The following is an 18,656-nucleotide window of genomic DNA, read 5'->3' on the forward strand; positions in this document are numbered from 1 at the left end:
GAGCAGAAACAAAAGTGTTTGATTTATTTTTGTTCTGTGTCTATCATCTTAAAGTTTAGAAAAATTAGCTCCTGCACCTCAGATTGAGCAATGAACCACAACATAATCCATGTGGATTTTACCTTGTAGTTCTGGCTCACGAATGAGGCTGCTGGTTTGCATCTATACAGGGTCAGGATTTCCTCAACTGAAAGGGTGTCCTGGAGAAACAAAAAGGTTAAAAATCAGAAAACCAATGTGGGTTATTAAGAAACATTGATAGAGACAATACACAAAGTGTTGGACAGAATAAACCAGGAAAACAGACAAAAAAAAAAATCATCACGACATCATCTCCTCAACTACTAACAAAACTGGAGCCAGACTGTCTGCTATCGTAGTGTCGCTTTCAGGACATGATCATATACAGCTTACATTCAGCGCTCACGAGCCTACGGGACATGATCACTCTACCTATCACAAAACTAGAATCCCTTGAAAGAGAGAGTGGCATCAACTCAGAACACGGCGCCATTTTGGTTCCAACTACGCTGAACTACTGAATGAACCTTTAATGTTTTCAACTTTTTTTAAAAAAATCATTTAACCAAATACAGCAACACATCCAGGTCCAGGTGCTATCAAAATAAATATAAAAATAGTTAAGCTATCAAATGTACATAAATGTACAATTTATGATGATTTATTTAATTAATTTAAAGTCTGATTTATGCAGCTGCAGCTCTGTAACTGTCTCAAACCATGACGTGTGTGACAGTTTTAAAGTTCTCTGTCTCTGGATTTTGCTTTATTCTGGACTAATTTGACTGTCAAGCTTTTCTTTCTACAATCATCACCTCCAAATCAAAGGGAAGCTGGACAGTTTCCTCTTTTACTGACTTCAGACTTTTTCATCTTTTTCAGGCTTGAGAAGAGCGAGAGCCAACTTGTCCCGTGGCATCAAGAAAGCAAAACAGGACTACATTCACAAGATAACCACTTCAAACACAGCACGGGCATTCAGGCCATCACGGACTACAAGCCCCGAGAGCAGCATCCCTCTGCTCAACAACCTAAATCGCGATGGGTTAGATATCTTCATTATCAAAGAGACAATTCATTGCCCATTAAAATATACATGTTGTATGGCTGGGGTGCCTGGCTGCCTTTTGTTTCTGTCTTCTGTTCTCTGTCTTTTGTTTTCCTTCCAGGTGGCATGCGTTCAGGACTGAGTGGCTGTGTGGCTGAGTTATCAGGACCTCACCCTGATCACCTGAAGCTTGTCATGTGCAGCTCGTCAGGACTCACAGCTGTGGTGCATCTTTATGGATTGGGGCATGGTTGCATTTAAGTCTGGAGTACACAGTGTGTATTTGTCAGAGACTCGACCTTGTGACCACACGGGTGAGATCGACGTTTGGAGAACCATCTCATCATCATGGACGCAGAGACCGTACCAGGTTTGATGCCATGGTCTGTGAAAGAGGAGGGGGTGAGGTCTCACGCTCGTCAGCACACTTCCTGAGGTACGTTAGGTTTTGTGACTAACATGAGTACAGTCAGTAAATGTGGTGTCCCTCACACCTTATTATATTGAGCTGTTATGTTAGTCATTTAATCAGCTTCCACTGCAGTGGAGAATTGAACCGGGTGTTCCATGCCTGCAGGGTGGGAAGCTGATTGGTGATTAAGCCAGGAAGTGTTTGCTGTTTATGTACACCTTTGAGTGGTCTCTCTGTGTGTGGAGTGGTGGACTCACATGATGGTTTCTTCTTTCACAGACTCGGTTGGTCGCGGCCACCTGGGGGGTGTCGGCGGGGTCCTTGGGTCTGAATTGTTCTGGCTCCGGACCGTTTGTGCTGCTGGGAGCGCACTGTTCTTCCACCTCGCCAGACCGCGCACTTATGTGTTTGTAATTTAGCACTCACTGTTATGTTATTAAATTCTGTTATCCTTTGTACCGTGCTCTGCTTATTTTATACTGGGTCCTGTCAAACGCTGGTCGGTTCTCCGCTCGCATCCGACACATAACAATAGATTTAATTTGGCTTTTAACACTGGTGTATTTCCGGATAAAATGAAGGTGGCTAAGATTTGACCACTTTTCAAATGTGGTGATAGGCACAGTCTTACCAACTACAGGCCAATATTTTTACTTTCTCAATTTTCCAAGTCTTTAAGTCTAAAAGTCTTTATTAAAAAAAATTGATTATTTTATTGAAAAACATTTCTTATTTCATGACAATCAGTTTTGCTTCAGAAGCAACCGTTCAACAGCTATGGCTTTAATGAAAATCACAGAGGACATTACTACTGAACTTCAGAATAAAAATCATACAGTAGGAGTTTTCATTGACAGTCAGAAATTTTCAATATATTATAATGTCTTAACTTTGATTTTGTCTTTGATCTCATTCTTTATATCCAAATTTATATACGTGTTTCAAGGTGTTTCATTAATATTACTCTTTTTTGTTAATCACTGAATTGCTAAAGTAGTTATATTCACTACATTGATTGATACATATCTATTCACTATATTCACTGAACTGTTTACGTAATCATTAAACTGCTCACAAGATGACCTTTGGCTCAGTGAGAGGGCACATTGTTTTGCTGAGATCATGTTTTTGCTGAGCACAGATGTACGTTTTAAGTAACAGTCCAGCCTTGAGCAGGGAGCGGTGTGACCTGCGTATTAGTTCAGGGTTACGCTGTTTACTTCATGAGACTGGAGGCTTAAAGCCATAACAATTTCTTATTGATGTGAGACCAGACTTTGTGTCACTAACGTGTTTTGGTATTTTGTCATTCCTATCCACTTGTATGTAACTTTATTCTAATAAATATGAGAGGCAGATGGGCGGGGCCCTTCAGAGCTGACGGGACGGTCACTGACGAGGGTGAAGCTCGTTCTGCTCTCTCCTGATCAGGAAAAGAAATTCAGTGTGTCCTGAGTTGTTCTTTTCAGGTCCAACTTTGAACAACTGACATTGACCTTAAAAAGGCTTTTGATACTCTTGATCACAAAATTTTGTTAGCTAAGCTACAGTCATATGGAATTAGAGGTATTGGATTAAATTGAATTAATAGTTATTTAGAAAATAGACAACGTTGTTGTTCATTCGGCTGCTCCCGGTTTTGTTCAGGGTCACCACAGCGGATACAACCAGATCCACATCGGTAATTGGCACAAGTTTTACACCGGATGCCCTTCCTGACGCAACTCCAGTTTTACCCTGAGAAACACACACAGCCACTGGTGTTCCAAAGAGGTCTTCCATCCAAGTACTAACCAGATCCTGCTCTGCTTAGCTTCTGAGATCTGCCGGAATCAGACTGACAGAGCAGATCAGCTGCTACATTTAGAAAATAGACAACAACAGGTAAGAGAGAAAACTGACCCACCTTTCGTCAAAAAAGTGACAGCTGCCAATCAAAATCGACTACGTCACTAAGCCCCGCCCCCTCTATGACGTCACAGCCAATCAGATTTGATGATGTCACTATGTCCCGCCCCTAAGCCCCTCCCCTAGTCCCGCCTCCAAGCCCCGCCCCTTATGACGTCACAGCCAATCATAATCGATGACGTCACTATGCCCCGCCCCTAAGCCCCGCCCCTAGTCCCACCTCCGAGCCCCCGCCCCTTATGACGTCACATCCAATCAGACTCGATGACGTCAGTATGTCCCGCCCCTAAGCCCCGCCCCCGGCTCCTCCCCTAGTTCCGCCCCTGGCTCCTCCCCTAGCCCCACCCCCCAAGCTCCTCCCCTAACCCCGGCCAAGCACCGCCTCCAAGCCTTACCTCCCCTCCCACCCAGGGTCTAATATTTTAATGTCATTTTATTTCATGAATTAAAGAACGATTAAAAATACCTAGATCTTTTTAATGTATTAAAGAATTAACTAATTCTGAAATAATTAAACATAAATCAGTGTCTATTATTTAATGCCCCTTTAATATTTTTAATTCTTAAATTATTACGTTTCCTTTTCTGTTTTTTAATTCGTAAATTAAAGAAGGGGGTACAAATAGCCGTCTCTCGGCTGTAAGTCTTTGCAGCAAGACGGTCAAATACCCACGCATAGAGCCGCTCGCGGAAACATGACCCCACGGCTGTAAAACCTGTTGCAGACGCTGTGTCTGTGTGAGTGCGTGTGTGTGTGTGCGTGCGTGTGTGTGTGTGTGTGTGTGTGGCGGGACACCCGCTGAGCGGAGATGCTGCCCCGAGGTGATGAACCCGAAGAACAATAAACAATGCTCCTTATCACTCACGCCAGATGATGTTTTCTTTTAAGATATTAGCCGATCGATCATGGTGCGCGGGACACCCGCTGAGCGGAGATGCTGCCCCGAGCCCGAACAATCAACAATGCTCCTTATCACTTACGTCCCTGGGAACGAGTCAGCGAGCATTTCCACTACGACCGGTGAAGAGTGAAGATGCCTGGACCCCCAGCTATGGGTATAAAATAGAATAAATTTGCGGAAAAAATCCTGGAAAACCATGTTGTTTAATTAAGTTTTCTTGTCTTCGAGCAGAGTGCGAAAACCGCATCAGCTTTCAGGGTAAGTGATTTAAGTAATCTGTTTTGATAGAAATGAGTGTTTTTAAATGATGCACGCCGTCTGAAACTGTTTTTTTTTTTTTTTTTTTAGACAAAACCACGCAGACGGTCCAGAGCGCGTTCGGACCCGTCCTCGGTAATATATTTGAAATAGTACAGAATATCCGCTTGCGAGGGTGATGCTTTGTATTCATTTATTTATGTTAATTCTAGAAATCAAGTCAGAGCCCCCTGAAGAAGTTCGAAGGCTGGAAGCCCCGACTTCACCACGCAGATGTAAGTACAGCGATCGAGATTAAATCACGGTTAAAAACTCTGGAATAACCCGATTTTTTCTGTCACAGCCCGTGGAGAAGCGGGTCAGCGGGAGAGACCCGTAAAACGATCCGCGGATGTACACGGTAAGGAGTCGGAGTTTATGTATTTATTTATTTATTTTAAATAGTTAATAACTAACGATTTTCTCTTTTTTCAGCACGCGGTGGAGGGAGACAGTCTATTTTCCACCGAGACGCAAGGCTCGAAGATATTCTGAGCTGGGATTAACCTCATCACGCAACTTTCTTGAAAATGTGTAGTCTGTTTTTATTTTTTTATTTTTTCTCTTATTCCGATGGAACGGGAGAATTCATTTGAAGAGGTATATTAACTGAATTTCTTGAGGTAGATTCTTCCTGCTACAGATTTTAAAAGATGGAAGGAGAGAATTCACATCGGGAAAATAACTTCGGACGTGTATTGGATTTAAACGCTTCAATAATCGACTCAGCAGGGAGCGCTCCTGGAGCAGATGGTCCATTACCCGAGGCGTTAAATTCACCGCCTCGAAATAACATCGAGTCCGGAGAGAGACTTTTAAGCCGTGTTCGTTTAACACCGTTAAATGAGGCTCTTAACAATTTAGCGGCTGAACGAGAAACGGAAGAAATTAACCCCTACATCATTTCTGCGATTAACGCTATAAATTCGACGGTCCAGTCTGATACTGAAGAGCCCCCTGACCCCCCGCACACCTCACCTCCAGACGAGTCCGGTCCCGCGGCGTTGAACCAGGTACGTCTGACTCCGTTAAATAACGCCGTAAACCTCCTCGCGTGTGAAGTTAATCCTCACGTCCAATCCGCGGTGGATGAATTAAATCAAACGCCTAACGACGCTCGCGCTTTTTCACCTTTAAGAAGTCCCTCCCCGCGCAATGTGCACGGAGAAGAGATTTTAAACAGAGCTCGTTTAACCCCGATAAACGCGGCGATCTCTGTTTTGATGGAAGACGGGGATGATGCACGACCGGGACCCAGCCGACACTCTCCCATGACGGGCGGTGGGGCTGCTAACGTCATCAGGAGACCTGTTTTTAACAATATCGAAATCAGGCTGCCTCTCAATTTCCAGCGCGCCGACGAAATTCCCGACTACGCGGAATTTTACCGTAACGTCGTAGGGGCTCTTCATAACTCGGTCGAAAAGGCTTTAACACACGCCAGGGCCGGGGACTTTATCCAAATGGAGATTCGTGGGGACTCAGTCTACAACGAGGCCGCTTTGATCAGCTCATATAACGACGCTGGCGATGTGACGGGCTTCCAAAATCTGTTAGAACGATTGATACAATCGAATTCCAACGTTTTAGCCGACGAGTCTCTGGAATTAGTGGTTCAAGTCATCCGCAACCAGAACGGCGCGGGTAAGCGCAGAATAGATGACCTCCTCCATCACGAGGTTCTGAGGAAAAAATCCAAATGCCTTAATATCGTGTATAATCCTGACAACAGTTTATGTTTCGCGATAAACCTCGTTCAGTTATTGAATCCTCATCTGACTATGCACGAGGCGGAGCAGCGCGGGCTGGCGTTACAAAATAGCGTCGGATTAACGGAAGCTACGCCGGTATCTTTAGAGCAGGTGGGAAAATTTGAAAACGCTCTGGGTTGTAAAATTGTGGTGTTTTTCAGAGCCGAAGGGGAGGGAAAGCTGACAAAATTCCAGACAGGAATACCGGCGCAGCAGAAAACTCTTTTCGTTTTTCTGTTTAATAATCATTTTTACGGAATGATCGATTTAAAGAGATTTTTGGGAGTGAAATATGTATGTAAGTTTTGCTTTGAGGCGTACAATAACCACGCCTCCCATAATTGTCCGTCATATTGTAAAATTTGTGAATCCACGCAGTGTTATGAGAAAAATAACCCTGTATTCTGCAGCGAATGTAACAAGGAGTGTCGCTCTCCCACCTGTTACAGCCTGCATAAACAGCCGAAGTATCGTCCTTCCGCCGGTAAGTTCGTTAATGTGTGTGATAACAGAAAAAAATGCCCTCGATGTAAACGTGAGTATTACATAGCGTTTTCTAAAAACAGTGCTCCGCACGTGTGTAAGCAGAAGAGGTGTCATATATGCGGCGAGGCTCTCCAGGAGCCGAGCGAGGGTCACCTCTGCTATATGACGCCGGTCAAAGCTGAAGAGACGCATTCAGAGAAATATGTTTTTTATGATTTTGAAACGTATGTCGATAATAACAGGGAACACGTACCGTTTTACGTCAGCGCTGTAACAAAGACGGGTGATTTTTGGAGCGCATGGGGGACAGACTGCGTAGCCCGCTTCTTTAAACATTTTAGAACGAGAAAATTCAAAGAATACGTGTTCATCGCTCACAACTCAAAAGGTTTTGACGGCTATTTGCTTCTAAAGTATTTAGTCCAGCAGGGCGTAACCCCCGCTGTGATTATGACCGGGAGTAAACTATTACTCATGACAGACGCCGCCTTTAAACAGAAATATATAGATTCGTTATCTTTCCTTACAATGCGCTTATCTCAGATGCTTAGCGACGCGAGTCTCTTGCGGGGGTGAAACGCGTGATTCGAGTTCCCCCTGCTTGATCAGGGTTAAATAGCGCTGCAGCAGAGCCTCATACTTTTTAATTTTTTCATAAGGAGAGTGAGTACGTTCTTCCAGTATACCTCGCATTCGCGAGTCTAAATCATTTTCCGCCGTTTGTCTGATGTTATTTCCGCTCAGTGGAACGGAATGACCGAGTTGAAGCATCTGCTGTGGAGTGAGTAAAAACATTTTTTGCGCCGCTTTGAACGCCATTATCCTCTGGGTACTATTAGACTCGTTATAACGGGCAGGGCCGCGGCGAGCAGAGGCAGGAGAAAGCCGCCCGTCTGAATCAGCGCTCCCCGCTTCTTTTTATAACTCACGTAGAATATGCAGGCCAGAGATCTATATTAAACACAGTTTCTTGTGGGGTCCCCCAAGGTTCGGTATTGGGGCCAAAACTTAATATATATATTAATGACCTCTGTAATGTATCTAGGGTATTACGTTTTGTCCTCTTTGCTGATGACACTAATTTCTTTGTGTCTGGGAACAATTTAAAAACAATTCAGAAGACTGTTGAACATGAAATGATATTACAGTAGTGTTCAGAATAATAGTAGTGCTATGTGACTAAAAAGATTAATCCAGGTTTTGAGTATATTTCTTATTGTTACATGGGAAACAAGGTACCAGTAGATTCAGTAGATTCTCACAAATCCAACAAGACCAAGCATTCATGATATGCACACTCTTAAGGCTATGAAATTGGGCTATTAGTAAAAAAAAGTAGAAAAGGGGGTGTTCACAATAATAGTAGTGTGGCATTCAGTCAGTGAGTTCGACAAATTTGTGGAACAAACAGGTGTGAATCAGGTGTCCCCTATTTAAGGATGAAGCCAGCACCTGTTGAACATGCTTTTCTCTTTGAAAGCCTGAGGAAAATGGGACGTTCAAGACATTGTTCAGAAGAACAGCGTAGTTTGATTAAAAAGTTGATTGGAGAGGGGAAAACTTATACGCAGGTGCAAAAAATTATAGGCTGTTCATCTACAATGATCTCCAATGCTTTAAAATGGACAAAAAAAACCAGAGACGCGTGGAAGAAAACAGAAAACAACCATCAAAATGGATAGAAGAATAACCAGAATGGCAAAGGCTCACCCATTGATCAGCTCCAGGATGATCAAAGACAGTCTGGAGTTACCTGTAAGTGCTGTGACAGTTAGAAGACACCTGTGTGAAGCTAATTTATTTGCAAGAATCCCCCGCAAAGTCCCTCTGTTAAATAAAAGACATGTGCAGAAGAGGTTACAATTTGCCAAAGAACACATCAACTGGCCTAAAGAGAAATGGAGGAATATTTTGTGGACTGATGAGAGTAAAATTGTTCTTTTTGGGTCCAAGGGACGCAGACAGTTTGTGAGACGACCCCCAAACTCTGAATTCAAGCCACAGTTCACAGTGAAGACAGTGAAGCATGGTGGTGCAAGCATCATGATATGGGCATGTTTCTCCTACTATGGTGTTGGGCCTATATATCGCATACCAGGTATCATGGATCAGTTTGGATATGTCAGAATACTTGAAGAGGTCATGTTGCCTTATGCTGAAGAGGTCATGCCCTTGAAATGGGCGTTTCAACAAGACAATGACCCCAAGCACACTAGTAAACCAGCAAAATCTTGGTTCCAAACCAACAAAATTAATGCCTCGCAGATGTGAAGAAATCATGAAAAACTGTGGTTATACAACTAAATACTAGTTTAGTGATTCACAGGATTGATAAAAAAGCAGTTTGAACATAATAGTTTTGAGTTTGTAGCGTCAACAGCAGATGCTATTATTGTGAACACCCCCTTTTCTACTTTTTTTTTACTAATAGCCCAATTTCATAGCCTTAAGAGTGTGCATATCATGAATGCTTGGTCTTGCTGGATTTGTGAGAATCTACTGGTACCTTGTTTCCCATGTAACAATAAGAAATATACTCAAAACCTGGATTCATCTTTTTAGTCACATAGCACTACTATTATTCTGAACACTAGTGCACTTCAGAAATGGTTTACTAAAAATAAATCATCATTGAATTTGAGTAAGACAAAATATATTGTTTACAAATCATAAATGCCCTGCTAATTTCAAGCTGAATTTTAATGGCATTGATATTGAGAGTGTGTCTGAATTTAAATTTCTCAGAGTACTCATTGATGAAAACTTGAAATGGAAGTCGCACATGTAAAATTTGTAAAAATATTGCTGTTTTGACCAAGGTCAAGTATATGTTAAATTACAAGGCGATGAGACTCCTTTATTGTTCTTTGATTTTGTCATACCTAATGTACTTTTTGGAGATATGGGGCAATACATATGTCACTAACTTAATGCCTTTATTTATTTTACAGAAGAGGGCTATAAGGATAATTAATAGAGCTGCTCCGACAGCACATACAACAGAACTGTTTCTGAGGTCACAACCATTAAAACTGAAGGACTTGGTTGCTTTAAAAACATTATTAGTTCTTCATAAAGCCAAACTTTTTCTGTTAGCATGTAGTCTGCAAACACTTTTCACTGTAAATAGTGAGACAAGCCGAAGAAGGTATGATTGTTATGTGTCGACGCGAGTTGAGGAGCGGACCTGCGTCTGACGGAACCCAGCGCTAAAATAACCAGAAAGCGGTTCCAATAACAAAACAATTTATTTTTTCACCCTTTGGTGCATAACAACATGTACAAACAAAAACTGCATCAGTCTGGTGGAGTGAAGGATGGCACGCTCTCCAGCGCCCAAAAGGATCGAAGCCCGGCGCTTCTGGACCCACGTTCACCGCCAAACACCCCCCAGGTGGACACGACAAACCGACTCTCTGCGAAGGATAGAAAAGGTGAGGTAAGTCAGCAGCTACAACTAATATCCTTCAAAAGGCACACACTATCAGCAACACATTCAGGTCTGTATTTAAGCTTTATGTAAATGAGCAGCTTCTCACAACAGGTGGAGGATCATCAGTCTGCATGCCACGGCAGTGAGAAGCGAGCTGCACAATTCTCATCAAAGTTCAAATATACTGCGTAACAAAATACCAAGTTACTATTAACAATTAGTCAAACAATTAATCACCTCTGATGTGTGCTGACAGCATGTGTCCCTCACCCGTCCTCCTTCACAGGCACGATGTGTCAAACCCAGGCGCGGTCCTCAGCGTCTCACAAATGAACATCACAAGGTCGAGTTCCCGGCAATTCTGCTTGAATCACTCATGGCTTAAATGCAGAACGCCATCTCATTATCTGCTTCAGCTGAAAGTCTTTAAGGTTGCACGTGAGCACCATCCACAGGTGCTGCACATGATGTTGATGAGGGTGAAGGACTCTTCTGCCAGCACCTTCTCCACAGACAATAAATCAGTTTTCATACCACCTGGAGAGCAAAGAAAAGAAAAGAACACCAAAATGTCCAGCCACACACCCCCAACACACAACAATGATTTTAAAACCCCTTTTTTCATCTACACTGAAGCAAATGTGTGTCTCAGTGGCGGGTGTGAAACAATGGAACTCTATGGAAAATCATTTAAAATGTTCAAATGTCTTTCTTTTTAAATGTCGGTACAAACAGAAAATACTAAAACTGTATGAAAATCCAAATGAAAGAGCTAAAAAAGAAGAAAAAAAGGAAAGAAAGAAAAGGAAAAATTCTTATAATGGAACACAAAGGTGAGGCCGTCTAAATTTGTGTTAAAGAAGAATGGGGTAGGAGATAAGATGTTTTTCTTCATCCTACTCCCGTTCTTCTTTACATAGAATGTATTATTTTGTACTCTGTAAAGTGTAATTTTTCTTGTTTTTTTTCTAATTCATTACCATGGAAAAAAAATAAGAAATGAAATGAAATCCCTTCTATGCATACTTTGAAACATAAAACAGCACACGCCCACAGAAGACCCTCCCCCTTCCAACAACCAGACCCTGTGCCTCTGTGCCGCCAGCGTGACGAGGACACTCGCTGCTATCAACACCCTGCTAACCCTAACCCTAACACAAGGCAACAGGTCCAGACAACATCCCTGGTTGCGTGCTGAAGGACTGCACACAGGAGCTTAAGGATGTCTTCACGGACACCTTTAACACCTCCCTGAAGCAAGCCGTTGTCCCATCATGTTTCAAAGCTGCCACCATCATACCTGTGCCAAAGAAATCTGCTCCATCCTGCTTCAGTGACGACCGCTCTGTGGCACAGACACCCATCATCATGAAGTGCTTTGATGAAAGACGTGCGGACGGATTGCAGCGTCGGCTCGCAGCCGCCGCGACGCTCCGCCACAGGAAAAACACCTCTGTTGGAAGCCTTAAGGACAAGTTGGAACATGTCCAGCTGTTAAACAATTTCTCATATACTCACTCCACTGAAAGCCATCAAAAGCCACCTGGATTTTACAAATGGTTATCAACACGGAGGTGTTTTTCCTGTGCCGCCGCACCGCGCCGGCTGCGTCCCGATGCGCGGACCCGTCCGCACGTCTTTCATTAAAAAAATCTCCTTTAACAGTGGAATATCCGGATAAAATGCTGAAACCGACTTCTTCTGAAACTTCTCTGTTCTCTCACGACGTCCTGGATCAATAGAGCCTGAAATGTGGAGGTTTTCAGCTTGAAACAGGCTGACGACGGCGCCTGAGAGCGCTGAGCGACGTCTCGCACCGTGGGAAGTCCTTAAAGCGACAGTATCACCTCAAAATCTCTCATCAGCCGTTAAACTTTTCACTGAAAACCAGCTTAATTTTTCGAACCGTGTCCACTTCGATGTGTCTCACAGGTTTAGAAAAAATTTTGATCAAACAAAGCGCCAGTCTCTCAGCAACTTCTCAGACAAAGGAATTCCGACGAGGGGCTGGACGACTCCTCCCACAAGGAGTGCTCACAGGCGAATGACGTCACCGACAGGTGTGGAAAAACTCATACATGCGCACGAGGGTTCAAGCATGTCTGACGTAAAAACATATGAATGAAATCCATATAGTTTTTGAAAAAAATAAAAAGGACCTATACTTTATTGACAGACCCCGTAAGTTTTGTTTGTTGTTGTTTTGGAGTGTGTGCTGTATAAATTTATTATTTCATTAATTCATTCATTCATTTTAACACAGCCAGTGTTAGTGCCATTTTACGCATCACTTTGTGCGTGCTTTTATATCCATCCATATAACTGCAAATGCGTAGGTGTGTTAAATGATTTGAACATTGACGGAATGAAAACGTTTCCTATTTAGAAAAACAAACTCATCATGTGATGGTGCCTTTATAGCAACATGTGTGCAGTTAATAGCTCCGATTACATTTGGGGAAACCGGCTCTCACTGCAAAATGCTCTGTAATGTTGGAATGTGATGTACCTGGATGACATTACGATGACTGTGTTCCACACAGCTGGTGGCTCGGTACAAGGTTGAGTGGCACACTCCTGACCGATCGACCAGCTCCCGCTGGTATGCCCCTGTTCCCAGGAAGCCCAGCGTGGTCAGCACCTGTGTGGGCACAGACAACCCCTGGCTCGTCGCTGAATTGCATTCCGGGCTGACCGCAGTTCTGTGCGCAACTCCAGTAACAGTGGCCTTGGTAACTGAAATCGGTTTATGAGCCAATTACCGTATTTTCCGCACCATAAGGCGCACCTAAAAGCCTTAAATTTTCACAAAAATCGGCCGTGCGCCTTATAATCCGGTGCGCCTTATGTGCGCACTGAATTCCCAAATCTGTAAAAACGACCAACGTTGTCTTTGATCGTCAGAATATCGGACCATTTCCCACTGACACAAGGACGTAATACATAAAGTACGTACGCTAGCAGCGTAGAGTACGTACCCTGGCAGCGATAAACCAATCGGAGAACATTACATAATACGTAAAGTACGTACGCTGGTAGAGTACGGACGCTGCCAGTGATAAACCAATCAGAGAAGAGTCCGTGAGTCCGTGGTACGTACACTTACCTCCGCCACTCCTCCGGTAGTTACCGTATACTACAGGTATCCTGCAAAACAACATTTGTTTGTCTAAGGACCCCCGAAAATGGCGCCAGCGAAGAGACATGCTTACGAAGCAAACTGCAGGCTATCAGTTACGTGGTTGTTCATGGGAATAGAGCAGCTGCGAGAGGAAACAAGAAAATGAACTGCGCCAAGTTAAAAACACCAAACAGAGTTTCCGCAGAAACAAAGCGAGGTGGCCACAGCTAGAAGACCAGCTGTTCAACTCAGACACAGAAGATGAAGACTTCGATGGATTTGTGACAGAACCATAATAAAAAATAATGTGAGTACCATATTGTTAAATACCGGTAGTTCAGAGTTGTTAAAAAGTTCAAATAAACTCACCGTTTTGCTTCCATGACCTTTTTTTTTTTGTAGACTATATGTTTTAGCGTGCGCCTTTTGCAAGGGTTAAGTACCCGCTAATTGAGGCAGCGCCTTATAATCCGGTGCGCCTTATGGTGCAGAAAATACGGTATCATCATTTGCAAGTAAATCCTCGTGTTCTCTGACTACATGCTCACATCAGATTGCACCATTTGCAAGGTACTTTAACAATGCTGACACAGACACCCTTAGTGCCATTTTACGCATCACTTTGCGCATATGCTTTTATATCCATCCATATAATTGCCAACATGTGAATGTGTTAATTGTTCAGCAGTGTGTCTCTGATGTGCACATCACTCTGATGACTTCATGTTTTCACACTATTAACAGTTCCCTGTGTCACCTTTACGGCTGATTCTTAGACTACGGGCACTTATTATGTCCTTTGATCATATTGTATGAAAAACAGAAAAAAGGGGAAATTTCACACTTTTATAGTTATCTTTACAATGAAAGTGTGTTAAGAAATTTGTTCTAGTAGTCTATGATGACTTTTTCACCTTTTTTCAGCATCATTATATGCAAATATTGCCGTTTTGTGCTTGTCCCACACCCAGACTTTTGATCTTCAATGATAAAAATGAATAGTAAAGAAACGTTTTTTCTAATGTTTTAAAATATCTCTGAATAAAATATCAGTAAAATAATCAAAACATAATTGGGGTATTCAATGTCATACAACTGTTGTGATTTTTTTAAACAAAATGTAGTTGTCCCACACTATTGCCGTAATTTCCACCACAACACTGTAATGTCCCTTTAAACAGTTTGTATGAAAGATTATTTGGGCAGTTTCTATAGAGATAAACAGTGACATCAGAGCACATGTATATAGCGCCAAATCACAACAAACAGTTGCCCCAAGGCGCTTTATATTGTAAGGCAATTGGAAATTACATTTACAAGGTCAATAGTGCCCGTAGTTAAAGAATCACCCTTACATGTCCACAGTCGAACAATAGGTGTAGAAACATGAGGACGCTAGCCTCCACTCACTTCACTTTTGATACGTTTGCATATGGACATGGGGACAGGCGCACCCCTGGTTGCGCGTAAGCACGATTTGTACATGAGGCCCCTGGAGCTGTTTTTGGGATTACTGGGAGTGCCCTTGCATGGCTGACGTCATACCTGACCAGTCATTCTCACTGTGTTTTGCACAATAACACTACCTCTAACCTTACTGACATGAAATTTGGGGTTGTACAGGGGTCCGTCTTAGGCCCCCTGCATTTCTCACTTTACATAGCAGCCCTTGGGCACATATTGGAGCATTTTGGGATTACCTTTCACTGCTATGCTGATGATACTCAATTATACATGCCGATAACTGCTGGTAATCTCATCCACATAAAATCCTTAGAAGATTGCCTTGCATCAGTGAGAAGCTGGATGTCCAGCAACTTCTTACTTTTAAACTCTGATAAAACTGAAATGATGATTCTTGGTCCAGTGAGACATCGGCATCAATTTGATCAGCTGACGCTTAGCCTAGGCAAGGAGATGCAGATTTCATTTTCCAACAGGACTTGGCACCTGCACACAGTGCCAAAGCTACCAGTACCTGCTTTAACCCTCTGGGGCTGATGCCTTCGTATACGACGGCTGAGACCAAGTTTCTTCTAAATTATGAATAACTTTTTAATGATATGAGATAGAATCGTACTTTTTTTTTCTTGAATGAATGGTGTTTTGAATGAATGTGTGTGGAAAATTATTTTCCACTTTACTTTTTCCTTTCTTAATTCTGATTGTAAACCTTTATTACAATTATAAAAAATCACTATAGCATATATATTCTGAAAGTACAGGTTGTCCTGAAAAAAAAAGACATAAAACTTGATTGTGGGATGCAGGGACAGCTGTTAACAGCAATAATAAAACATTTATGCCAGGTGAGTGAACTGTCCAAAAAATGCCCTCGGACCCCAGAGGGCTAAGGACCATGGTATCCCTGTTCTTAATTGGCCAGCAAACTCACTTGACCTTAACCCCATAGAAAACCTATGGGGTATTGTGAAGAGGAGGATGGGCCACACCAGACCCAACAATGCAGAAGAGCTGAATTCTGGTCAAGCTGATGGTGCCGTGAGAAGAGGGCTGCGAGGAGGCCCACGAAAGGAAGGCTGCAAAATACCAACCTCTGGCCCAAGAATGCCGAAACAGGGGCTGGCAGGCATGGGTTTTCCCTGTAGAGATAGGGTGTAGGGACTTCCCAGCGAAGTCCACATAGAGCTTCCGTTCTGCCATAGGGATGGACGAGCAGAGTCAAAAGCAAGTGGCTCGCCGGATGGGGGAGGAGGCAGAACATGCCTCATGCTGGATCTGGAGCAAAAGGGAGGAGGAAAGCTGGAACCCGGGGGCAGATGGGCAGTGAGTTGGCCACTCACTGCGGGCCCACCAACTGGAGGGTGTTGTGGTTCAGGGCTGAAACACCCGGTGAAGGTTGGACACCACCTGACGACATCTGCCCCTGACCTAAAGCTACAGCTACCTGCTAAGGTAGCTGAGGAAGGCACCAACAAGTGTATTCATCAAGTCATCTCTGGGTTACCAGTGGCGTCTAGGAATTAGACTAGATGACAACCGAGAAAGGTCGGTGACGCTGGAGAGACAGCTGACCTCCAGGAAAGACTGGCGTGGGCACACAGGGCTAGCTATCCTGTGAGCAGCACTCGCAAGGGGGCACCAACCAAAGCAACAAAGAAATCAAATGAACAATACCCCCAGAGTCTCCCGAGAGGGGGGGCAGAAGAGAGACTCAATGGGATGGACACATCGGTATCGGCCAGGACAAGGAACATGACTATGAGAAAGCTCAAGCAATCTACATTGACTGGAGTGGAGTACACTGTACGGTGCCATTGTGGGAAGATCTGCAAAAGCACCAGAGGACTTAAGCAACACCAGAGTAGGTCCAAGAGCAGAACATCAGCAACTCCGGTGCAGCGCACAGACCCAGAGTTTGGTCAGACAACGGAGAACTACAGCCAGGAAGCACCCCACAGTGCTGAAGATCTCCGCACCTGAGTTGCCTCAGCACCAGAAACCTGCTCATGTGAACCCCCCTCCAGTAACCCCAACCCAACTGGCAAAGCGAGAGAGGATTAGATGGCCAAAGATGGCAGACGACAATGCGTGGATACAACTGGATGATGACATCGAGGGTATCTTGGAAGCGACCACAGCAGGGCCGGTACATAGGAAGATAGACACAATTACCACCATAATGTACAACCTCGCCAAGGAACGGTTTGGCACAATAGAGCAGAAAGGCCAGTGCCAACCGCAGCAGCAGCCAAATAGGAGGGAGAGGGAGATTCATCGCCTGAGAAGCGAGATAAAGGCACTGAGCAAACTGTTTAAGACCACCTCACCGACCGAGAGAGAAGGTATTAAAGACCTAACAAGTGAGCTGCGAGGACAGCTGTGCAGGCTCAGAAGAGCAGAACACCTTCGGAAGCAGCGTCGGAAAAAAGAAGAGAAGAGAACTCAGTTTGTAAAAGACCCATACCGCTTCACTAAGACACTTCTTGGCCAACAAAGATCTGGCTCACTCTCCAGCTCAAAGTCGGAGGTAGAAGAGTTTCTCATGGAAGCCTACAGTGACCCCAACAGGAGTCAGGGTCTAGGAGCCAACTACTATATCTCAAGGCCTGGAAAGCCAACAATCGAGTTGAACGTGAAGGAACCCACATGGCAGGAGGTTCAGGACATCGTCCGTAAAGCCAAATCTTCAGCTGCCCCTGGCCCAAGTGGTGTACCATATAAGATATACAAGAAATGCCCCAAACTCCTCAGGAGGCTGTGGAAAACCATGAGGAAGATCTGGGCCAAGGGCACAATTTCACCTAGCTGGAAACTGGCGGAGGGATGCTTTGTTCCGAAGGAGGAGAGATCCTCCACAATCTCTTAGTTCAGGACAATCTCTCTCCTTAGCATAGAGTGTAAGATCTTCTTCTCTGTTCTGGCACGAAGAATTACCACCTACATGACGCAGAACCAATATATCAACACATCCATCCAGAAAGGTGGCATCCCAAGCTTTTCGGGCTGTCTGGAACACACCTCGATGATCACCCAATTGATTCAAGAAGCAAGGCAGAAGAAAAGCGACCTAACAGTCGTCTGGCTAGACCTTGCCAATGCTTATGGGTCAATTTCATATGACCTCATCCAAGAAGGGCTTGACCATTATTACATCCCTATGGCAATCCGAGGCTTGATTACCAACTACCTTGCGGGATTCCGACTCAGGTTTTCATCAGCGCTCTTTTCCACCAGCTGGCTGGACCTCCAAAAGGGGATTCCAACAGGGTGCACCATCTCCCCCGTCTTGTTCATTATGGGAATTATTTTTATTTATTTAATCCTTTATTTAGACAGGAAAATCTCTTGAGACTTAATGTCTCATTTACAAGAGAGACCTGTTTTGCAAAACAATAACAGTTAACAATATAAAAATAATGTTACAGTACACGCAATAAAAATTCAGAATACATACATTAGTAAAATAATTAAAAACAAGTGCAAGTGCCTATAAATGTATTTTCCAAACTCAATAAAACTTTGAACTCCCCAAGTGTGACCAGACTAGACAACCTCAAATCCTGCTGAAGCATGTTCCAAGTGGATGGACCAGAGTAGCAGAATGCTTTTTTGCCGAACTCAGTACGTATAGAAGGAACACTGAAAGTGATCAAATCATTGAAGCAAAGACTGTAATATTGCTGTTTGCATGAAAAGTAACATGACAAATGGTGGTACCAAGTGAAGGATGGATTTGTAAATGAATGTGTACCAATGTAGGAGTCTGCATGTGCGTAAAGAGGGCCACTTAACTAAGGAGTAGAGGGTGCAGTG

At 43.6% G+C, this 18,656-nt stretch overlaps 1 protein-coding gene across 1 annotated transcript in view; it reads right to left on the bottom strand.

The window, feature by feature from the left end:
- LOC117505651 (uncharacterized protein C2orf80-like) overlaps positions 1–18,656 on the bottom strand; it is an 80,686-nt gene that overhangs the window by 17,276 nt on the left and 44,754 nt on the right. Inside the window, exon 6 of the mRNA XM_034165225.1 lies at positions 123–200. Within this exon, the coding sequence (XP_034021116.1) occupies positions 123–200 (78 nt within the window). The remainder of the gene's footprint in view (positions 1–122; positions 201–18,656) is intronic.

This window comes from Thalassophryne amazonica, unplaced genomic scaffold, assembly GCF_902500255.1.
Source record: "Thalassophryne amazonica unplaced genomic scaffold, fThaAma1.1, whole genome shotgun sequence".
Classification (NCBI taxonomy): domain Eukaryota; kingdom Metazoa; phylum Chordata; class Actinopteri; order Batrachoidiformes; family Batrachoididae; genus Thalassophryne; species Thalassophryne amazonica.